Consider the following 25,207-nt stretch of genomic DNA (forward strand, 5'->3'; position numbering starts at 1 on the left):
CTGGTAATGTGATCATTGTGTTTTAGGGCGCCTTTAAACCAGAGCAGGTGCTCTTGGTATTTTAATGGGATTTCAATCTCCTCGAAAGGAGCGTACTCATCCGGTGGATCCTCTATTTTGTAATAGTGGAATTCGTGTGCTGCAGCGTTTGCCGCTGGAAATTTTATCCAAGAATAGAATACCTCTGTCTGTCGATATTCATGTGCCTATATTATGAAGACGACTGTGCCACCTTGTGTGGTCAGTCCGTTTTCTATAAGTTTTAACGTTATAGTTTTTCTTATGTTGACCGGGATGATTATCGCACCCGGTTCATTAACACCGGCGTCCCGTTGATTTGCATCTACTGCGGCTTCAGCGGTCCCGTTGTCTAATACTGACATTGTATAAATGAAAGTTTTTCAGAGCAGGTCTCCAAGGAGACGAAGATTAGGTGCACAATATTTTGGAACACTGTATCCTTCAACGTTGAATAAACCAGAAGCTTTACATAGGAATCTCTTCCTACTAAGTTCGGGCGGATTTTAACCTTTCACCCACTCCAGACGTCTATTGGAGTATTTATGGGAGAAAGGGTCTGTGTGAAAAAGCACGACTGAGTTACTCTAACGTCTTGCGTTAGTTATATCGCCTTACCAAACGTTGGGCACCATGCAGTGTAGTTCCTATTTTTCCTATAGGCCCTGCGCATTGGAATAACATAAACAGCAGTGTAGGCGTAGAAGTGCGGTCTTCTAGGTCTCTATTGACTATGTTAGACTTAATTGGGTTTGTACCAGCTAGCTCAGAGGTCACTGGAAACTTTCTTGACTGAATAGGAAGTGATCAGCTTCCCAGGCACAGACAAGAAGGCATTCAGTTTTCCAACAACTGCATTAACATGACAACTTTGCTCCTCAGAATAAGAGTCAATCTCTAGAGTCGTGTGAAACAATAGACTGCTATTTCACTCAGTCAGTTGTGCAAGATTACTTTCACCAGTATGTAGAGAATGGAGAGACGGGCGTTTTCAATAAAAGGTATTATTTATTGAACAGTCTTTCTTCTCATGCAAGAGAAATGAATTGCCACAATTGCAAGACTTGTTATTATAAAAAGTGCGTACAGTAAAAGGAGGATTGCGAAATAATACTGTAAAAGCATTGATATGGTTTCTTAGCCATACGATAGTTAAAATGAATAAAATATATACATTATTTTATACATTTGGCTAACGTACTTAACTGGTGCTTCTAGCTACGCCTACCCCAGTGTACCTGACCTAAGCCTAATACGTGGGAGGGAGTAAGTAGCAGTTTAAGTTAAGTTGGTTTTGCCAAGGGTTTGCTTCAAGAATTCTCTCTAAGGGTTTAGTCAGCACCGTACCTCTGGAATAGAATGTTGGAGGTCTAGTATCTCCTCTCAGGACTCGATATCCCAGTCACCCACAAGTGTAGGCTGGAAACGCCGGAGCTGGATTTTCTCGGCAGGAGAAAAGACAGCGTCTTTCTCAGCGCGTCAAGAAGGAGGAGGGGCAGCGTCCGTGGGCTTCTCGCATCTGCTGGGCTCTGCAAGGGACAGCTGTTCTGCTACTATATTCACCACCACCGCTGTGTGTGCTTAAGGCAACGTTGGTATTATTTATACCTGAAAGGTGCCTTTTTTGACGTACGTTTTTGGACATAAGACGTCAATAAAGATGTTACTAAGAACTGGTCGTTCTTACAGTGCTGGTTAGAGTTCTATTACTTATCAAAACAAAGCAAGCGGGGCTTTCCCAGGTTGCTGGTGGTTTTATCTGTTGAAAGAACTCAGTGTGTTATCTAGGAATCTTTAGGAAATGGCTTCTGCTGTGTCATGTACTGTAATGAGCTGCAGAGACGAGTTACTGAAATATGGCTCTGATCGTTTATGCCATTATAGGGATACGTAGTGATACCTATTGATACCTATTGATTATAGCCGTATAGGGGCATAAGGTCACAATATTGATCGGGGTCCTAAATAGATCACAACAATTGCACACATGTTGGGCTGGTTCCACCACAGGAACTTGTGCACATCTATAGGAATTATAAACATTTCCACCCCATCAATGTGCAAGTGGTGTGCCAGGCGGATATGATCCTCTCGCACGTGTGTGCTGAATTTCCAGGCTCAGCCCATGACTTATACATCATGCATAACAGCATTGTACCACAGCTGATAGCTAATCTGCTACCTGAGCGTGCATGGATTGTGGGGTAATATGCAGAGTCAATTAGCGTGCTGTGTGTGTGACATGCTGTCCTCTGCCACAGTAACATTACAAGGTTTCTCTGTGTTTCTCACACCTAGGTGACTCTGCTTATTCCAACCATCCTTGGTTGCTGAGCCCACTGCAGTATCCCAAGACACATGCTGAAGTCCGCTACAATGAGGCCCATGGGAGGACACGTCTCCTGAAGACATGATTTCGCTGCCTGGACAAGATCGCAGGTGCACTGATGTACTCGCCCAGGAAAGTGTGTCAGATTGTAGTTGCATGCTGCATGTTCCACAACCTGGCCATTCGCATGGAGATCCCCCTGCTCCTGGATGCAGATTAACAGCCAAGGACCCTGCCTGCAAACCAACCTGTGTCCAGTGACGAGGATAGTGGAAAGGAGGAAGGTGTTGACCTGCGTCAACAGCTCATCAACTGCTACTTCACTTGAAGGTAAGTGATGATGTACAACGGACCCATTGTCTGATAATGTCACTGTTGTTGGCAAGGTGTATGTGAGCTTTGTGACTGCAGCTGGTTGTTGACTCAGTGGTGGCTGACAATGTCTCTGGGACAGGGTAGTTTGGCACATCTACAGGATGTGTATGTTGGCACTGTTGCTCATTGTGATGTGTACATGATGGAGTAGCTTGATGGTAAGTGTTGTGTGATGTCTGTGATGCCAACCCCTGACTAGTGAATCTTGTTCTGTTGTGTTTTCCTGGGTCCCTTCAGCCTCTCCCTGCCTACATACATTCCATATTCCTGGTACTGTAATCATGGTGAAGACTTCACATCCTGAAATAAACACGGAGCAGAAACAAAAACATGTGTGTAAGGAGTATTTATTTACAATGGTGACATGTGAGGGGGTGAACATTTATATTGAGGTGAGTAGTGAAGCAGTGAGTTGACAGCTATGGTAAAGGAGAGAATCGAGTAGTCACCACATTGATGTGGTGACCCAGTGCAACAGACAGATGCAATTCACAATGCAGTGTGGGTAAGGACAGTCCAAAATGTCAATGCAGTAGTGAAGAGGGTTGCCATCATGGCTGGCTCCGTGGCTCACATTTGGCAGGTGCTTTGCCGCGGGATACACCCTGGGATTTCTTGGGACGGCCCCTTAGTCGCTTGGCAGGGGGGGCCTCTGATGTTGGGCCAGTGGGGTCTGAGGACTCACCCCTCTCTTTGGCCGCAGTGGAGGATGTTGAACTACCATCCTGTGGCCCACCAGAGGGAGGTGGAGGTTTTGGTTGTGGCGCAGGTCTTTCCCTCAGTACCCCCACTAGCTGGCCCAAGAAGTCCACAATTTGGCCCATGCAGGTGTCCATGGACCTCATCAGCTGGAGGAGCTCATGTGAATCTTCTTCTGACCGGCCCATTCGTTCCTGGGCCCATTCATAGGCCCAAGGACTCTGTTGATGTTGTACAGGGCATGGGTCCCAGGGTCTGGTTGTCTGTGACTGACCCTTTCCCTCCCACCTGCCCTGCAGCCACGGACCTTTTGCCTCACCACTGTGGGGCCCGCATCCTCTCCCTGCTCTCCTCAGTTGGTGGTGTGGACTGGCCATCCGCTGGGACAGCGAGGGTTTTTCAGGCAGCACTGGTGGTGGTGGCGGTGGTGTAGGACGCACAGGCCGTAACAGCAGGGGTTGGTGTTCCTGCAGATGTGGTGGGGGGGCGATGGGGTCCTGGGACCTGCTGCGCCCTGGCACACCACATGGGCCATCTTCGAGCTCCTCGTTCTCTGAATCCCGGAAGTCAACATACAAGAGTCCATGTTCCAGGGGGGTAGACTGACTCTGCAGGTTGCTGGTGTTGTCATCTGCAGTCAGTTCTTGGTCACCTGTGGGACAGAGGGGAAATGGTCATTGTAGTGCACCCCGCAAGCTTTGTGTTAGATGTGTATTATTCACTGTTTGTAAGCCATGCAGTTGAGTAATCATTACATTGTTTGTATGCACACTACTGTGCCTCCTGACATGATGTTGAGGTACATACATTTATTTATTTATTATTTTATTTATTATTAATCTTGTAGAGCGCGAACAGCTACCCGTGAGGGTTTCCCGGCGCTGATTGACATTTTAGCATAGTAGTCCAGAGGGAGTTAAAGCGCAAAAGCCAGGTCTTAAAGGCTTTGCAGCTTTCCGAAGGGAAATTATTGGGCAAAAAGCCAGGTCTTAACGGCCTTGCGGAAGCGAAGATGGCAGTGCTCCACTCGTAGGTCTAAAGGAAGAGAATTCCAAAGTCTGGGTCCCAGTACAGAAAAGGAACGACCGCCCACTCTGGTGAGCCTAAACTTAGGCACACAGAAAAAATGTTGGGAGGAAGAACGGAGGGATCATAGGGTCTAAAGAAAGATTGGAGATAGGTGGGGGCAGCTTCCATCTTTATCTTATGCATAAAGCATAGTGTTTTGAATTTAACTCGTTTATCAAGATTGAGCCAATGGAGTTGTTTGATGCGTTCGGAAATTGGATCATATTTCCGACATCCACACAGAAGCCGAGCAGCGGCATTCTGGACTAGTTGGAGACGGCGCATGACCGCCCTGGTCGCCCCCAGATAGAGCACATTACTGTAGTCCAATCTGGAGGTCACCAGCGCCGTCACAACAGATCTCTGGGTGTCAGAAGGCAGGATCCAAAAGATTTTACGCAGCCACCTAAGAATAGTAAAGCAGGTGGCTGCAACCTTGTTAGCCTGATCCTTCATCGATAGCTCCCTATCGATAATGACCCCGAGATTTCTCGCTCGTTCCGATGGAATGGGTAGGTCTCCCATGGTTGATGGCCAATGTCTTGAACTCCATAGGTCAGGCTTGTTGCCGAAGACAAGCACCTCCGTCTTATCGCTGTTGAGCTTAAGAAAATTACAGCTCATCCAGCGGGAGATGTCCCTAAGACCAGATTGTAAAGAAGAAGGTGATGAAGGGTCAGCTTGGGATAGGGAGAACACAATCTGTGAATCATCAGCGTAGGTAAAAAGATTAAGCCCAGAGTGATAAGCAACATGTGCTAAAGGGACAACATAAAGATTGAAAAGAAGAGGACTTAGAATAGAATCCTGGGGAACACCATGAGGAGAAAGATAAGTGTTGGAAGTGGAGGTGATGGAGAAAATTTGAAAAGTCCGATCAGTAAGAAAGGACGAAAGCCAATGCAGGGCTTTGTCACATATACCAAAGGAGGCAAGGCTACTGAGAAGGATACTGTGCGAGACGGTATCGAAGGCTGCACTGAGATCGAGCAATATCAGTGCAGCCGTTTCACCTCGATCGAGTAGTTGGCGAATATTCTCAGTTACTCCTAAAAGAGTGGATTCAGTGGAGAAGCCTTGACGAAAGCCTGACTGGGAGGGATGAAGGAGATTATTAGTGACAACAAAGCGAGACAGATGTAGATGAATATGCCGTTCCAAAATTTTCGAAAAAGCCGGCAGCAACGAGATTGGACGGAAGTTGGCAGCAACATTTGGGTCCGCATTGGGTTTCTTAAGAAGTGGGGTTACCATTGCATGCTTCCAGCTCTGAGGGACCGTGGCTGAATCAAGAGAAGCATTTAACAAGGTACAAATTACATCTAGTTGAGGAAGCTCAAGTTGACGTAAAACCGAAATGGGTAAGGGATCCATCGGTGAGCCAGACTTTATGTTGCTTAAGATTTCCAGGAGGGTAGCAGGTACAAGATTAGGCCAAGTCTTCAGTGAGGCCGAAGGGCAAGGAGTAGTGAGGGATGAAGATACGCTAATGACGGAATTCTCCTGAGCTGCTGTGTCTTTATAAATTTTATCAATTTTAGATGTGAAGTACTGGGCAAGTTCATCACATTTCGTGTTGGAGAGAGGAGGGGGTGTAGCAACTGTCTGTGAACCAGCAAGGTCTTTTACCACCTTAAATAGAACGTTGGACTTATTCATGGCTACTGTGATCAGGTTGTTAACATAGGTGGCTCTGGTGTGAGCACAGGCCTTGTGATAAAGTTTCAGTTCAGCTTTATACGTAAGCCCAGCAGCGATGGAATAATCTTTCCTCCAAGTTCTCTCAAGTTTTTTGCATTGAGATTTATGAACACGGAGGGTTTCATTGTACCATGGAGCAGGGGAATTATGAACAGTATTTTTCTTATTTGAGAGAGGGAGGCAAGTATTTATAGCCTCGGAGAGCCAGGAATTTACCGCGTTGGCAGAAGCGTTTATGTTGTCTAAATTAAGTGGGTATTTGGACATGAGATCATACAGAGTTTTGTTGAAGGCAGCTATGTCCAGATTTTTCCAAACTCTCTTTTTAAGATTCATAGCAGGATTAGCTGTCGTCTGTGTTTTGTTATTTATTATAGTAAATTTCACAAGATAATGATCAGACCAGGAGACGGGCAAGGCAGGAAAACATATTATATGTAAGGAATTTGAGAAAATAGGGTCTAAGAGATGTCCACCCTCATGGGAAGGGCCCTTATTGAGTAAAATTAAATTCATAGCGGCAAGATCAGTAATGCAATTATCAGCGGAATGATCATTAGGGTTATCCAAATGTAAATTTAAATCACCAATAACCAGAAAGTTACTGGAAGAAATAAGCACAGATGAAATATAGTCCAAAAACTGGGTATACCAAGAATTTACAGTGCCCGGAGGACAATACAGTAAAAGCCCTGTAAGAGTATACTTGGGATTTAAAGTAAGCTTAAAAAACAGAGCATCACATCCGTTTAAAGTGATAGGGTCCGAGTGACACTGATATTTTTTATTAAAAATGATCGCCACACCACCCCCCGTCCTTTTAGGACGGTCATTGCGAACAATGGCATAGTCAGTGGGCAACGCTTCGGCGATGTCAGGGCCGGAGCTCTCATGAATTGTAAGGATTCAGTGATGAATAATACGTCTGGCGCTTCATCTATAAGCAAATCAAAAATGTTGCGCTTATGTTTTGGCAAAGAATGACAATTATGCATTACTTGTCCATGGTGTGATGTTTTGAAACATACCATGCGCCACGTGCATATTTTGTGATCACAGGGACATGTTGCCATCTACCGACTAGTGCAACAAAGAATGTATGTGAAGCCTCCTTGTTGATTCCTCTGCCTGGCAGACTTTACATCTGAGCATGAACTGACCATTGTCATCTCATGCATACCTTTGTCATGTCATGTGCATATCTAAATTTGTCCCACCAACCATGATTTCTTTGTTTTCATATGGTCCTTGCTGCTCTGGCCACATGGCACTTACACATGGCATTCAGTGCTGTGCATGATTGTGCACAGGCTTTCTTCTACATGTGAATTGGTGTGTCACAGTTTGGTTGCTGTGACAGTTACATTTGCTTAAGTGTCTGCACACTGAGTGGCAATAGGATCTGTGTTTATTTTTGTATGGTGAGAGGGCTGGTGTTCTCATATAACACCATGCTTTTTGAGAGGAATGGCTGGGTGCGTGTACTGGCTACTTACCTGATCTGTTTTCTCATTTGTGTTGGATTTGTGACACATCTCTGTGTATGTGTGTGGTGGAGGCTTCCATCCTGCTCAGGGGTGGGACAAAAGAGCATAATATGTCTACCTACCTGTTAGTTTGAAGTGGACAGTGCAATGTCAGACATGTGCATCTGGTTTGAAGGGAGTGCTCCATCTTGATGATTTGTGGTACAAGGGGACATGGTGGTAGTAGTAGTGCAGTCCTCACACCCAGAAACAGGACAACCTTGGTAACTGACTACCTATCTGTACGTTGTGTTGGTGTACTACGATGTGTGCCACATGCTTCATGGTGGGTGGTGAATGCCACACCCTGCTCAGGGGCGTGACAGGGTTGACTGATGGGAGTTGTTGTGCAGGCCTCCCACCCTCAACCCCCCCTCCCTGGGAAGATGGCCACCTACCTGTTAGTTTGATGTGAGCAATCCAATCTCTGCCACATGCCTCGAGGGGGGTTAGGGTGGGAAGGCCACATCCTGCTCAGGGATGGGACAGATTTGACTGTTGGAAGATGTTGTGCAGGCCTACCACCCCTAAAGCCTCCTCCCTGGGAAGATGGCTACCTACCTGTTAGTTTGCTTTGAGCAATGCAATCTCTGCCACATGCCTCGGGTGTGTGCCACATCCTGCTCTGGGGGTGGGGGGGGATGCCTAGCGGGAGTTGTAGTACAGGCCTACTACACCCAAACACCCCTCCCTGGGAAGATGGCTACCTACCTGTAGGTTTGTTTGTTGTAATACAATGGCTGCCACATTCTTCTGGCTGGGGGGAGTGCTCCATTTTGCTATGGGGTGGGACAGGGGTGCCTGGTGGGAGTTGTAGTACAGCCTCCCACTCCCAAACAGCCCTCCCAGAGAAGATGACTAGAATCTGTTAGGTGAGTGGGAACCGTAGAATGACTGGCACATGCTTCTTGGTGGGGGGAGTGCTCCATCCTGCTCAGGGCTGGGACAGGGGTGCATGGTGAGAGTTGTAGTGCAGGCCTCCCACCCCCAATCAGACCTCCCTGTAAAGATGGCTACCTAGCTGTTAGATGAAGGGGAACAATGCAATGGCTGCCACATGCTTCTGGGTGGTGGGTAGTGCTCCATCCTGCTCAGGTGTGGGACAGGGCTGCCTGGTGGGAGTTGTTGTGCAGGTCTCCCACCCCCAAACAGCCCTCCCAGGGAATATGGCTACCTATCTGTTAGGTGAGTGGGAACCATACAATGGTTGGCACATGCTTCTGGGTGGGTGGGGTGCAACATCCTGCTCAGGCGTGGGACAGGGGGGCATGTTGGGAGTTGTATTGCTGGTTCCGTGGACACATACAACCCTGTAAATGTTGGCGACATTTGGGGTGATTCAAATGGAGTGAATGTTACATATGTGGGGCATGTGTTGGATATTGTGGTGCATTTGAATATACTTGGGCATCTAAGATGTAGCTTTGTAGTTGTGCTGGACAGTACATAGCAGTGTAATGGTCTACATTTGTTTGTACTCACCAGCCTGCACTCCCCCAGCTATTCCTTTGAGACTCTCTGGATGCAATATGGCAAGCACCTTCTCCTCCCATGCAGTGAATGTTCTTGGTGGAATGGGAGGGCCACCGTCAGTCCTCTGAGCCAGCTCATGGTTCTTGTTCCTCTTTTCTTTTACAAACCTCTTCAAGTCATGCCACCGCTTCATGATTTCATTTCTTGAGCGCGGGGTGGTCCCTACTGCAATGACCTTATCGATTAATCTTGCCCACATTTGTGCTCTTGTGGCTCATAGTGTCTGTTGGACCAGGCTACCAAACACTTGTTGGTTTACTCTGATTATCTCATCTCTCATGACTGTCAAGTCACTCTCTATGAATTTGGGAATTTTCTGTGGTGCCATGGTGTGTGGTGTGCTAATGTTTTGGGGTGCAGTTGTGAGGCTGTTGGGGTGTTTTTTTTGTGTGTGTGTTGTTGTGCTGGTGTGATGTGTGCAGGGTTGCCTCTCCTTTGTGCTCTGGTGTTGGGCCCTTCAGTTGCGGAGTATTGCAAAGGATTCTGGTCAGGAAACGGGGCTGGTTTTATGCTCAGCTACGTGGGTGTGTCAAGATGGAATATTGCTGTCAGGTGTGTTGTGTGGGTTGTCCTGGGATTTGTATTTTTGTAGTTGCCATGTGGATGTGTCATTTGGGTGTGTTAGGTGTTTTTTGGGGCGGGGCTAGTTTGCTGTGTGCACTTTGTGGCCTTGTGAGCTCTTCCGCCTGCTCTCCCATTCATCACTGTTTGCGACCGCGGCGGTCGGAAGCAGCGGAACGTACCGCGGTCACATCGGGAATATCCTAATTTTCCATACGGTCTTTCCGCTGTCCTGACGGCGGTTTGGTGACTTTCCACCGCGAATCTGACTGTTGCGGACGGATTTTAGCCTTCTCCGCCCGCTAAGGGCGGTTTTTCATTGCCCCATTCCGGCGCGGTCAGATTTTTTGGGCGGTTGATCCTGATTGTACCGCCGTTTTTTCCGTGGCACCGGCAGGCGGTTGATTTCCGCTACCATGGTGGTCGGGGTGGTTTTCCGACCGCCATCCTAATAGACCCCTACCTTTCCACAAAAGCAACACTTTATATTCCATTGTCACGTTGTAGGCTGCAACATTAGCAAAAGATCCCACACTGGCAACCGGTTAAACATTGTCCCTGTGCAACCAGGCAAGGTTACAAATGATGCCAAATGGACCTTTCAGTAACTGTCTGGCTCTCTCGTCAAGGTCTTCTTCTCAGGCTCTCCCCATCTATCACTAGTACAGAAATGTATTTATTCTCAATCTAAGAATGCATGTGAACACCTGCAAGAAAGTCATTTTAGCAGAATATGGAAAAATTGGATTTTATGCATCATGGAAAACAGGTCTACTTAAGAAAACTTAAAATATTAACTCAATGGTGCACAAATGTAAAATATCAGGACATTAAATTTACATTACATGTGTCATACAGTAAATTCTTAACTGTATACGTATAAGTACGTCTAACAACTACATTTTAAGGCAGTTTATGAAACTTTAGTATACACATTACATAAATCACAGTTGTTTCTAATATAAATGAAATTCCATAACGTGAGGATGGTTTCTACTTAAAATTTAAACAATGTAATTTAATTTATTGGGGTACACATTATGTAAATTGATTTCGTTTTAGAATGAGTACATGTATACTAATTAAAGATGGTTTATTCATCAAGTCTTCAAAAGATACCATTTGATAAAGTTCAGCCACACATTATGAGTACATGTGCTAATCCTACAGTGAATGCACTCTAATAATAAATATGAAGTGCAACTCTTATTTTAATGTTGTTGGATCACACAAGAAACATGTGATAAGTGCAAGTTTATGTTACCAAATCGTGATGTGTAAATGTGTAGCCAATTTTACGTTGCACCATCAGCAATGACAGGGGGAGAGGAAGTAGCAAGTGTGAGGGGAGGAGACAGGCCTGGTGTAATTGAATGCAATAGTCTAAAACCAAAGGAATGGCTAAAGAAAGGCCCATCAATTGCTAAACTAAATTCTATAGAAACTTGCAAAAGAAAGAGTTCACTTATATCAACAAACAATAAGGAGAAAATCAATCCATTCAGAAGCAGGACTCTAAAACAGACAAGAAGGCAATTGAATTCTGATTGAAGGCCAGACCTAAACCCCACTCTCAGCATATATTAAAGTTCGTTGACGATGGTGTCTGTCTAAGTCAGCTAAAGTTGATGGCAGTTAGCTGCACACACTGCACAAAACACCTTTTTGCCAATTGCACAGATACACAAACACCGTTAACAGGAGAGCAACACGACTATGAATTATAGCATGTGTTGTGTGCGTCCATTCACCACAAATGAAGACTTTCTGTAGTTATAACAAGTTTGAGCCAGAAGCAAAATTCTGTTTTTAACTCTTTTTAGATGCATAGTTACTGTGTAGTTAGGACAGAGTTTCCACAGAAAATGGATTTTTTGTTCAGCCAATAACTTTGGCGCTGTTTGATGAATCTTCACAAAAATTGTAATAAAAAAAGGTTCGTCCACCTCAGCTCCCTCCTCGAAAGTTTCAATTTGATCTAGCAAAACCTGTTTATCTCATGCAGTATTCCAAAGGAACTTTAGACAACGCTGCAGCTAAAACAGGTGAACGGAATTGCAAAAAAATAGGCAGAAAGCTACACTTTAACCGAAAAAGCATGTCTTCTGTGAAAATCACTTCAGCTGTTCGAGAGAAAGTAAGCTTAACAAGCATTTACAATGCAACGGTCTCGCCTTTGAAGAAGTTAGAGCTATTGGCATTGTAAATGACAAAATTTTTATTTGTGTTGGTTTCGAAAATAGATAAATAAATGGCACTGTTATTTACAATGCTAATAGCTTAATCTCCCGCAAATGCCACACACAAACACACAGACCCACACAGAGTCCCACACACATACATACCTACAGAGCCACACGCAGAGCCACACACACACACACAGCCACACACTTCCAGTAGTCGGTGGGCAGCGTGGAGCAGACCAGCATCCAGCCCGACAGGGCCAGCCGGAAGGCCACGATCTACCCCGCCATGCTGGCCATGGTCACCGGCGAGGGTCACAGGGCACAGGTGTCAGAGCTGAGGGCACGGGTGAGGGTACAGGGGTAAGAGCTGAGGGCAGAGGGGAGAGAGCTGAGGGCAAAGGGGTGAGAGCTGAGGGCACAGGAGTCAGAAGCGAGGGCCTAGGAAGAGCTGAGGGCACAAGGCAGGGTAAGAGCTGAGGGCAGAGGGGTAAGAGCTGAGGTTACAGGGGTAAGAGCTGAGGGCACAGGGGTAAGAGCTGAGGGCACAGGTAAGAGCTGAGGGCACAGGTAAGAGCTGAGGGCACAGGGCAGGGTAAGAGCTGAGGGCAGAGGGGTAAGAGCTGAGGGCACAGGGGTAAGAGCTGAGGGCACAGGGGTAAGAGCTGAGGGCACAGGTAAGAGCTGAGGGCACAGGGGTAAGAGCCGAGGGCACAGGTAAGAGCTGAGGGCACAGGTAAGAACTAAGGGCACAGGTAAGAGTTGCGGACACAAGGGTAAGAGCTGAGGGCACAGGGGTAAGAGCTGAGGGCACAGGGGTAAGAGCTGAGGGCACAGGAGTCAGTGAGGGCACAGGTGAGGGCAGCGTGGTGAGGGCTGGAGGCCTGGGTTGAGGTCAGAGGGCACAGGTGCCAGAAGTGAGGGCCTAGGAAGTGCTGAGGGCAGAGGGGTAAGAGCTGAGGGCAGAGGGATAAGAGCTGAGAGTACAGGGGTAAGAAGTGAGTGAGGGCCCGGGGTGAGATCAGATGGCAGAGGATTCAGAGCCGAGGGCACCTGCGAGGGCAGAGAGCAATGCGGCAAGGGACGAATGCCCTGCTTGAGGTCAGAGGGCAGTACGGGGCAAGAGTTGATGACCAAGGGGTAAGAGCGCTATGTCAGAGCCGGGCACCGTCAGAGCTGAGGGCACAAGAGGGGTGGAGCAGATAGACGCGGGGCTCAGAATAGAGCCCTTCTGGCAAACGCACTGGTTAAACTTGGGAAACAGCTAGTGGAAATGCGCGGGTGCTGGGGTGAGAGCAGTGGTGGTGAGGGTGGGCGTCACTGTGGTTTCTTCTTGCTCCAAGTTCTTGCCCCGTGGTTGGTGTGTGCTCTCCAGACTATAGCTTCTCTCCCACAGTGCTTCTACCACACCCTCATACACACACCTGCCCACCAGCGGACTCCTCCTACCACCCTCCCCCTAGCCCCACCTAACAAAGCAACTGGGTCACAAGCAGGGAACAGCGGGCACAACAAGGGTTTTGCTTTTCCCCTGCTTCTGCCTGTGTATTTTGGCTCCAGGGGGCCCTAATCTTTTATGTAAACCCACAATACCAGACGGCAGCCTGACAAGAATTTAATACACCAAGAAGTCCGGAAAATATCGACAGTTGCAGTACCGAAAAAAACATGCAATAAGAACAACTGCTCTGAAAACCAAAGCGACACACCCATCTCATGCAGTCTGCCCTTTCCGGAATACAAGGTTCCAAAGGACAACTTGCAGTATTCCTACTGCCTGCCCTAGATGACAATGACCACGTCCGCGAACCTTCAGTATCATCTTTAGAATGCTACCCGTGTAAGACTTCCCCGATTTAGGAAGCCAGGCCTCCCTACCCACTGCAGCATGCCCCTACTACTACCTCCACCTGACTGAAAGTTGCTAAGTGGCACCACAGCACGTGTGATACTTCTACATGTTGTTCCTTTTTGGACAAAAGACAGTACTTCGCAACGTGGTTTTCTTCAAGCCACACTTTCAATTTTAAAAGCAAAACCAACAAGTCCTACATACAACATCAACATGTTGTATGTAGTCCAAACAGGCAGGAGTGGTTGAATTACTGCATCATCCATTTACGCTGCTGCGACCACTTGGCATGCCACTTCTTTCACCCAACCACACTAGTACCCCATGACCTCAGCAATCCTCTTTCTGCATCCCATGCTGAAGACCCACCATCTCCTTCTCCCTCCCGTGCTTCATACGCACCAGTGAGCATCTCTCCTGTCATTGACCTCTCCTTCCACGGTGGGTAACCCCCCTCCCCAGGGCTTACCTGGACTGTCAGAGGCTTTCTGGGCCAGCACAGGGTGGCGGAGGAGGCCTCTCTGCGGGGCTCGCTGAGCCGGAGGAGCGCGGAGCCTCTGATAAAAGCGGCGGCCGGTGACATGCGAAGGGCGCCCACACTTCGGAAACAGCAGCAGAGGGCACGCGACGCCATGACTGCTCCCACAGTGCACCGCACCGGAAGAGCAAGTCAAGGAGGGTAGACTGGCCGCGGAAACAATAGAGGGGAGGCGTGTACAAACAGGAGATAGAGCGTCTCCCTGTCTAGAGCAACTACAGTGCGGTGAAATAGAGAGTCGCCTCAATGGCTAGAGCGTCTCCAGCAGAACCGAGCTGGTGGGATAGAGCGACTCCAATGTCACTCACAACTGTCGTCCACTTTCATCGCGCTCCTTGACCGTTTTCAGTTACTGTGTAGGTCTGCACAGCATGAACCTGATCGCTTAAAGTTTTGCAACTTCTTAAAAAAATAAAAACATTTCCGAAATTGTCAAGCATCAATTCTTCTTGTAAAGGGCCGTAACTGTATTGTTTATAATGGGAAACAGTTCCAACAACAAGCACTCACCCGAGGACGATTTCTGCACGATTTCTTCCGGCGGGTGGTGGTCGGGGGAAATGAGTAAAAGCCTACCTCTGAATGACAGAGAGAAAAGGGGCGGGAATTAAAAAAAGACCCAGAAACGCCCATGAATCGCGTCGTGACGGGGGAAAGAGTGATTGACAACCATCTCTCCAAATGGCTAGCCTCCATTTATGGAGCTAGCCAATGGAAGAAGAGGCGGTGCAAGTCCCCAATACTGTGCTAACATAAAATCTCGGTCTGCGCCAACACTGCTGCGCAGTGTACGCTAGGTCGAGACCAAAAATGTATCAATATCTAGCGATGCAGAACTACAGCAAGAGTACAGAGCAAAAAAATGACAAATAAAGCACTCTGTCTGGTACCGGGGCACTGGGACTAGTGCCATGAGACCGAGTGTTATGTTATGTTATGTTATGTTATGTTATTTATTCTTTTGTATAGCGCAACGGTTACTCAAAAAGAGTGTCCCGGCGCTTTAGGTAAGGAGAACAGATTTTAGAATAACACAACACAGATAAAAGAGGTTAAAAAGCAAACAGCAAAAAAGCGAAACTACTGGCAGACCTATTGGGAAAACAGCCAGGTTTTGAGGCCTCTTCTAAAATCAAGGAGAGTAGACGCCCCCCGCAGAGGGAGCGGTAATGAATTCCACATCTGTGGGGCCAATAGACTGAAAGAGCGGCCCCCGAGGCGAGCCCTCTTCACACGCGGTACAGCCGCCAAAAGTAGAGATTCCGACCTCAACGAGCGAGTCGGGTGGTAAAAGGTCAGTCTCTTTTGGAGATGTTTAGCTCCCACCGCATGGAGCGCTTTGTAGGCCAAGGTCAGAGCCTTAAAGGCGATCCGTTTGCGGATGGGAAGCCAGTGTAGCGTCACCAACAACCCAGAGGCACTGGTGCGTCTACTTAGGCCAAAGATGGCCCTGGCCGCCGCGTTCTGTGCAACTTGAAGCCTCTGCAGCAGATACTCTGGCAGGCCCAGGTAAAGAATGTTGGCATAATCCAACCTGGAGCCTATCAGAGCCTGCACCGTCAGCCTCCTGTGCTCCTCAGACAAGAGAGGCAGAAACCTCCGCAGCATTTTTAACAGGCCGAAGCAGGTGCCGGTTACCCCCAGGATCTGGGCTTTCATCGTCAGCCCCTTGTCCATCTTAACCCCCAAGTTTTTAGCCATGGGAGAAGAGCCGGACGGAGGGAACATGTCGATGGGCCACCAGGCCTGCCAGCTAGGCTCCGTATCGCACCCGAAGAAGAGTACCTCCGATTTGTCGGAATTGTACTTGAGGCTGTTCAGTTGGAACCATGCGAACACAGCCCCAAGGCAATTCTGGATACTCTCCCCGTCAAAGTCAGCCCCTCTCTCGCAAGAGAAGAGGAGCTGGGTGTCGTCGGCATATGACACGATCCGGGCACCAAATGACTCCGCCACTGCCGCCAAAGGGGTCATGAAGATGTTAAAAAGGGTCAGGCTCAATATAGAGCCCTGAGGGACCCCGACTCCCAAAGGCGGCATTACAGCGGTGTCAGATGATGTCCAGATGGTTTGCCGGCGGCCGGCCAAAAAGGAAGAAAACCATTTGAGCACCGTCCCCCGCAGACCAATCTCAAAGAGTCTTGCGAGCAGGCCCTCATGAGGGACGGTGTCAAAAGCCGCCGACAAGTCCAGCAACACCAGCATGACTTTCCCCCCGGTATCCAACACCCCTTTAATGGTTTCAGAAACCTCAAGGAGCGCGGTCTCGGTGCTGCGATTAGAACGGAAGCCCGACTGGGAGTCGTGTAAGATCTCATGAGACTCCAGAAAATTGGCGAGCACCGACTGGACGTGCTTCTCCAGAATTTTTACAAGAGCCGGCAGCAGCGAAATTGGCCTGTAATTGGCTGGGGCTTTCGGGTCAAGTCCCGGCTTTTTAAGCAGCGGGATGACCATTGCCTGCTTCCACACTGGCGGCACCTCTCCCAGACTCAACGAAAGGTTGAGAAGAGGGTGCGCCAGCGGATTAACCACCTCCGCCAATTTACCCAGGAGCTTAGCAGGGCAGGGGTCAAGTGGAGACCCGGATTTTAAATTGCCCATAAGCGCTAGGGAAGCGGAGGCTGGCAAAGATGGAAACTCAGCCAATATGGCACCCTGCATAACTGGGGGAGGCGTGCCCGCCTCGGGCATCGGCAATGTAGCCGGTCCACTCGATAGAAAGGAGTCCTGGATGAGTTTGATCTTGCCTGTAAAAAAACCCGCAAGATCCGCCGCCCAGGATTCCACGGGCCCCTCTTCCGAAGCGGTGGTCCGAGGTGAGATGAATTCTCGAACAATGGTGAAAATCTCCTTACTGGAGTTCGAAGCTGCTTCGATTCTCCCCGCAAGATAAGCTTTCTTTTCGAGGCGGATGTCTCGGTGGTAAGCTTTAACCACAGCCTTATAGGCAGACCTGTCCTAATGTGCCCGCCAGGCCCTTTCGGCTACTTTGCACTGCTGCCGCGTAGCCCACAGAGCTGGGGTAAACCAAGGGGCCGAGACCCGCTTAGATGTCGGGCGGGGGGGCAGAACTGGGGCCAGGTCATTCAGCCTCTCCGTCAGCCATTCTTGCAGGGACTCCAAGTCTCTCTCTAGCTCGCCAGACAGAGGGCAAGGGTGAGTCGCAGCAGCCTGAGCCAGCATCTCAGGGGTCACCCTGCCAAATGCTCTAAAGGCTCGTCCCCGCTGCTGTGAGACAGGGTTCGGCGCCCTGACATTGCCACTGATTACAAATTTGGCAAGCCAGTGATCCGACCACAAGACCGGGAGAATCTCTTTCACCACCAAAGGAGAGGTCGAGAAGACCTGGTCTAGAGTATGCCCCTTGTCGTGGGTCGGGCCCTGCAGGTGCGGGGTGAGACCCAGCGGAGTCATAGCCTCCAAAAGCTTAATAGCAGCGGGGTCCGACGGATCATCCATCCGGATGTTAAAGTCCCCCGCCACTAAGCAGTGTTCTGCTCTCAGGGCTAGACCCACCAGCACCGAATCAAGGTCAGCAAAAAACGTCCCAAACGGACCAGGGGGGCGGTAGACTAACAGTCCCTTTACTGATTGATGCGGCGCTAGCACGATTGAAAAAGCCAGCGATTCCGAGCCGCGGATGTCCTCAGTAGGCAGGATGGTACAGGGCGTGCCCTTCTTTACCACCAATGCAACCCCGCCACCCCTGCCATTTGCTCTGTCCTTCCTGAAGATGTCAAAATCCGGCGGAATGGCCATGGCCACATCGGGATTAGAAGCTTCACCCCACCAAGTCTCCGTCAACATTAGACAGAGTGGCTTCTCTGTCTCGAGGAGCTCAAAGATGTGTTGCGCATGGCTGCGGGCTGATCTGGTGTTTAACAGCATGCAGGCATACTCTGCGCCAGCTATGTCAATAGGCGGGGCTGACGACAGAACCCGGGTAGGATGCCAGCCACAACCCGGACATCGCGACTTGCCCCTATGGCGGCCCGGAAAGACAGTACAACAGCAGCTCTCCCTATGATTCAAAGAGCGCAACTCCGTAGAAGAGTACCGGACCAAATGAGCGCCCAGATTACTCATTCTCGGTGAACAGAGCCCCGCCCGCCGCCAAGACGCCACCGGGACGCTGACGGGCGCAGACGGGCAGGACTCTGGCTTGACTCAGGCGAGAGTCAGGCGCCTCCGCTGCGCGTCACCGCTGCGCGGGAGGAGCGAGCTTTAAATACAGCCTCCTCGTTCTCCCCACCGGAGAACTAGAGCGCTGAGTAAGGTGGCGCGCTGCAAGGCAGCAGCCCCAATATGGCGGCCAAACTTCCTGCCCCAAACAATCCTACCAGGTGACCGCGCTCCGCTTCTGCAAGCGGTGGGGGGCCCAATTATGGTGCAAGAATGAGGGCACTACCGCGCAGCAAACGAAACAGGTGAGAAAAGAAAATTATGCCAAAAATACACACACGAGTAAAATACAGTAAAATGCTGTTTTTAAAAAGCGCAGCGCGCTAAATGCAGCCTCAATGCAGGCTCCCAAGCGAGAAGAGTATCCTCCTTACCGTAAGGACGAGCAGCTCCCACCAGCTCGCCTTAAATACAGCCTCCTCGTTCTCCCCACCGGAGAACTAGAGCGCTGAGTAAGGTGGCGCGCTGCAAGGCAGCAGCCCCAATATGGCGGCCAAACTTCCTGCCCCAAACAATCCTACCAGGTGACCGCGCTCCGCTTCTGCAAGCGGTGGGGGGCCCAATTATGGTGCAAGAATGAGGGCACTACCGCGCAGCAAACGAAACAGGTGAGAAAAGAAAATTATGCCAAAAATACACACACGAGTAAAATACAGTAAAATGCTGTTTTTAAAAAGCGCAGCGCGCTAAATGCAGCCTCAATGCAGGCTCCCAAGCGAGAAGAGTATCCTCCTTACCGTAAGGACGAGCAGCTCCCACCAGCTCGCCTTAAATACAGCCTCCTCGTTCTCCCCACAGGAGAACTAGAGCGCTGAGTAAGGTGGCGCGCTGCAAGGCAGCAGCCCCAATATGGCGGCCAAACTTCCTGCCCCGAACAATCCTACCAGGTGACCGCGCTCCGCTTCTGCAAGCGGTGGGGGGCCCAATTATGGTGCAAGAATGAGGGCACTACCGCGCAGCAAACGAAACAGGTGAGAAAAGAAAATTATGCCAAAAATACACACACGAGTAAAATACAGTAAAATGCTGTTTTTAAAAAGCGCAGCGCGCTAAATGCAGCCTCAATGCAGGCTCCCAAGCGAGAAGAGTATCCTCCTTACCGTAAGGGGTGCTGTGATTGACTGACCACAACAGGAACAGAAATGTTGCAGCAGACATTTTAGAACTCATGAACCTGGTCCTATATCCTGAAAATTAAAATAAAAGAACATATAAGGGGAACAGGTACGGGAACCCTGACCTATGGCCATTTTTGTAGTTTCCCAGAAGGACCCCCTCCTATGATTTAAGTGCACACTTGCCATGCACTGCTTATGATCTCATATATTACATCACGTATAATATGTTCTATGATATCATTGATAACATTACTGATGAACTTTCAAATGACATCGCTAATGGCCTCACTGTGCATGGCAAGTGTGCACGTTATAATTTCTTCAGTTAAGGATAAAAAGACATAAGAAACTTAAAGAAATATCAACAGCCCTGATGAAGTCACAGATTGATTCCCAGAAGCGACAAAACACATGTTGGCTATGAACGGCTAAAAGCTTAAGAGAAAATAAAAACAGATGAACAAAATAATTTGTAGAAACCTGAGACATTACTGTTAATTGGTGCAGACCCAGAATATTGAGTACAAAATATCGAGTTGCATAAATATTGAGTCATTAATATTGTGGGTCAGAAATATTGACTGCAAGAATTTCGTGGTCAGGAATATCGACTTAAGGTAAGTAATATCGATTTTAAAAATATCGAAGTGTTTAATATCAACCGCAATGACATAGTTGTTAAAAATAGCTTTTTTTATTATTGTTATGTATTTTAGTATATATTTTATATGTATGTGATGTATATATTCTTAATATATGTGTTATATTTTTAGTAGTTATAAAAAAAATTATTTGAATTTAGTGCATTTAGTTCCGTAGCGGGTTGTGGGTTTACAGGGGAATAAGGTGGGAAGTAATTTAATTATATTAAATGTATTGATTAATTTTTATTTATTAATGTTTGTTTAATTGAGATGTTATAGTGGTAAATGTGTAAAGTAAGTTATTATGAAGGAATTAGTAATTGGTTGCTAATCAATTTTAAATAATTAATTGGTAATTAAATATGGTAGTTGTGTAATTAATTGTGAGTGTGTGTAGTGGTTTTAATAGGTGTAAAGGGTGGGCAGTAATTTATTTTTGATTTATTAATGATTAATTGGTTGTGAATTAATTTTAATTAATTAATTTGCATTTCATTTTGGTAATTGTGTAATTAATTTTATGTGTGTGTTGTGGTGTTTAAATGAGTAAAGGGTGGGAAGTAATTTTTGTTAAATTTATTATATTTCGTTGTTAATTAATGTTAATATTTTTATATTTATTTTGGGTAATTGATTATTTTTGTGCATTTTTTACATTTAAATTAAAGGTAAAGGGTGGGTATTAAATACATTTTATTTATTTAATTAAATTCATTAGTTGTTAGTAGTAATAGTAATAGTTTTTCATTTTAAAATAAGTTTTAATTGTGCTTTATTATTTTATAGTTTAATTTAAGTGTTTGTTGTGGATGTTATAGTGTGTGTAGTCAATGTTTATTAGTATTTGTTATTCATAATATTTTGTTAATTCATTATTAGTTATTAATTATGTTAATTATGTCAATAATTTAATAAAACATGTTGAAGTGTGTAGTTATTGGTGTGGTGGTATAGGGTCGGAAATAAAATAAATATATTTATGTTTTAATTAATATTTTCTAGCTTAAAAGAATATTTTTTTGTAAATGTATTTATTAATATTATATAATACTAGCTTACCCGTCGAGCGTTATTGCGATCTCAGAAGAAAGGAAATTCAAGGAAACTAGTTATGATAACATTACATTTACATTGTGTCATTGTTATTGAAACGTATTCATTTTATTTTTGAAAACATTTCTAAGTGTTATGATAACATTAAATTTACATTGTGTCATTGTTATTGAAACTTATTCATTTTATTTTTGAAAACATTTCTAAGTGTGGCTTGAGCAGTGCGTCCTCGATTGGCTTTCAATCTTGATTCTGGTTGCTCTCCTGTTTCATTCGAGCGGGCTTGAGCAGTGCGTAATTGATCGTTTTCCAATCTTGATTCTCTTTGCTCTCCTGTTTCATTCGAGTGGGCTTGAGCAGTGCGTAATCGATCTGTTTCTAATCTTGATTCTCGTTGCTTGTTCGTTTGAGAAGAACGTGCTTGAGCAGTGCATAATCGATCGGCTTTCAATCTTGATTCTCTTTGCTCGTTCATTTGAGAATTACGGGCTTCAGCAGTTTGTATTCGAACAGCATTATGGGCTTGAGGAGTTTGTATTCGAACAGCTTCTAATCTTGCTTCCCGTTGCTCGTCTGTTCCTGAAGCTCATAATGCCTTTTTCTTTAGAGCTTCTGATGTATATTGACCAATCGATTTCCATTTGGGGGTCATAACTGTCGACGATGTTCGCAAATTCGCTGTCTATTTCAGTATTTGAAAGAATATGAGGGCCCTGGGGGCCGATTTTAAAAAAAGCTCTTTTTGACAGAAACCTTTGCGGGAGTGTACTCAACAACTTCCCAAAGTTTCATGGCGATCGGATGAATGGTGTAGTAATGCATAAAGGACAAACAGACAGACAGACATACTTTCGTTTTTATAGATATAGATTTTTAGTTTTGGTTATATGTAATTAGTATTATAAAATGTTTTTTTTCTATGTTTAATATATATATTAGTGTTTGAGTGTGAATAGTATTTCTTTTTCTATGGTATCCAACACTTTCCCTAATGTTGCATTCACTGTAGTGGGAATGGTAATTTTTACCCCTTCGTTATCCAGTACTTTCCCTACTGATCCACTCACTGCAGCTGGAAAAGTAATTTTTACCCCTCTGCTATCCAGCACTTTCTCTACTGTTGCACTCAATGGAGTGGGAACAGTAATTTTTATCTCTCCGCTAACCAGCACTTTCCCTACTGTTGCACTCACTGGAGTTGGAATAGTAATTTTCACCTCTCTGCTGTCCAACACTTTCCCTGATGTTGCACTCTTTGTAGTGGGAATAGTTATTTTGACCCCTTCACTATCCAATATTTTCCCTACTGTTGCACTCTTTGGAGTGGGAATATTAATTGTTCCCCCTCAGCTATCCAACACTTTCCCTGCTGTTGCTCTCACTGGAGTGGCAATAGTAAATTACACCCTGTAGAGACCAGATTTTCATACCTTGTTATCAGCTTACCAATGATAGCACACCCAGCTGCCACGTACCACCACCCTTCTCAGGCCCTATAAAGCCCAACACCTAAAATACCTACATGAGAATGGGGAAATGACAGTAAACTAGAGGCATATTATTATTAGTTGGACTTTCCTGCTCAAGAACTGATCTCACTTCTATATATTCTACCCATTGGAGGGGAAATAACCTGTCCCTCCGTGAGCATTAGAAAGGTCTCAATCCTCCCAAGCAAGAACTGTTAGGCCAAATTATTCTCATCTGAAGTTATTCCTTGTCATGAACTACACATTCTACTATCATCAGTTACCTGTAAGAAGGGAATTATACATCCTTCTATACGTCAGCACCTGGCTAGAAAGAGAGGTTAATTCTGCCTCGGAAATAACATTTGAATGCAATGGGTAATCATTGGAGTCTATTTATTACATAACAATAATAATGTAGAAAGAGCAATAGCATTTATGCAAATGGAAACCTAAGCACAACCTAAAGAGCAAAGGATAAATAGTTATGTATCATACTCTAACTAAGAACGCCCCACCTTGGTACTGCACATTCCGGCCTTGGCAGTCGAGCTGGCCCCTCTCTCGATTCATTCGGGACTCTGCTTTGCAATCACAGGGATACATCTTCACCGCTATGCCTCAACGAAACTGCCACCTTCTTCAGCATTCACCAGCTATCTTCAAACTCCACTGCAGCTACGATAATAATTGCTGGATCCATGGGTACAATGGTAATGACTGCAGTGACTACTGGAACTGAAATCTCCCTCTGCTCCACTGCACCTCGATAATATAGAAGGTCCTCTCTTTATGGAAATTTCCAGCCAGCAACCTGCCTCCCACCGAATTCCTGTACCAAGCCCCGCGCTCCCTACGCACCCACAGTGGCCAGCTGCTGTTGCATCTGGAGCCCGGGAAATAAGCACATTCCTTCGATAAGAGCCGGTCTTCGCCGGTTTCTAACTAGTGAACAACAAGTTAAAACTAAAGCAATACCTCTGACCTACAAGCACCTCAGAGAGTCAGGGCAGAGACAAGATGGAGTCCCTCTAGCTTAGGCCTTTAAGCCCAGGAAGAGGCGAAAGAGACATGACATCATGTCCAAGCATATAGGTAAACCTTGCAAATAGGTAGGAAAAAGTCGGAAATGAAGGATTCATAATTATATACTGAGATGGCGGTGGACAACGGTCACCACCAGTCCAATTAGTACAAATGATCCTGTTGTTACACACCCCTCTGCTATCCAACACTTTCCCTACTGTTGAACTCACTGTAGTGGCAATAGTAATCCCCCCCCCCTCTGCTATCTAACACATTCCCTACTGGTGCACTCACTGGAGTGGGAATAGTAATTTTTACCCATCCACTAGCCAACAATGTTCCTACTGTTGCACTCACTGGAGTGGGAATCCTACTATTGCATTCAGTGGAGTGGTAATACTAATTTTTAACCCTCTGCTATCCAACATTTTCCCTACTGTTGCACTTTTTGGCATGGGAATAGTAATTTTTGCCCCTCTGCTATCCAACACTTTCCCTACTTTTGCTTTCACTGGAGTTGGAATAGTAATTTTTACCCCTCTACTATCCAGCACTTACCTTACTGTTACACTCACTGGAGGGGGAACAGTCATTTTTATCTCCACTATCCTGCACTTTCCCTACTTTTGCACTCACTGGAGTTGGAATAGTAATTTTCACCTCTCTGCTATCCAACACTTTCCCTGATGTTGTACTCTCTGGAGTGGGAATAGTTATTTTGACCCCTCCGCTTTCCAACATTGTCACCGCAGTTGCTCTCACTGGAGTGGCAATAGTACATTCTACCCCTCTGCTATCCAACACTTTCTCCACTGTTGCACTCACTGGAGTGGCAATAGTAATTTTTACCCCTCCACTATACAAAACAATCCCTACTGGTGAACTCACTAGATTGGGAATAGTAATTCTTACCCATCCACTATCCAACACTTTTCCTACTGGTGCACTCACTGGAGTAAGAATACATTTATTTACCCCTCTGTTTCCAACACGTATCCTACTATTGCATTCAGTGGAGTGAGACTACAAATGTTTAACCCTCCGCTATCAAACATTTTCCCGACTGTTGCCCTCTTTGGAGTGGGAATAGTAATTTTCACCCCTTCGCTATCCAACACTTTCCCTACTGTTGCACTCACTGGATTTGAAATAGTTATTTGTACCCCTCCCCTATCTAGCACTTTCCCTACTGCTGCACTCCGTGGAGTCGGAATAGTAATTTTTACCCCTCTGCTATCCAACACTTCCCCTACTGTTGCACTCAATGGAGTGAAAATCATAACTTTCTCCCCTCGGCTAGCCAACACTTTCCCTACTGTTGCTCTCACT

General features: G+C 46.5%; 1 protein-coding gene across 1 annotated transcript in view; it reads right to left on the reverse strand.

Moving 5' to 3' along the window:
• The window catches only part of LOC147733884 (uncharacterized), a 62,975-nt gene extending 39,517 nt beyond the window's left edge, over positions 1–23,458 (reverse strand). The window contains exons 1-4 of the mRNA XM_086952459.1: positions 23,371–23,458; positions 19,669–19,755; positions 3,827–3,974; positions 3,729–3,769 (exon numbers count right to left, since the gene is read on the reverse strand). Coding sequence (XP_086808585.1) covers positions 3,729–3,769; positions 3,827–3,974; positions 19,669–19,755; positions 23,371–23,458 — 364 coding nt within the window. The remainder of the gene's footprint in view (positions 1–3,728; positions 3,770–3,826; positions 3,975–19,668; positions 19,756–23,370) is intronic.
• Positions 23,459–25,207: the final 1,749 nt, after the last annotated feature.

Source organism: Lissotriton vulgaris, chromosome 1_2 (genome assembly GCF_964263255.1).
Source record: "Lissotriton vulgaris chromosome 1_2, aLisVul1.2, whole genome shotgun sequence".
Classification (NCBI taxonomy): Eukaryota; Metazoa; Chordata; class Amphibia; order Caudata; family Salamandridae; genus Lissotriton; species Lissotriton vulgaris.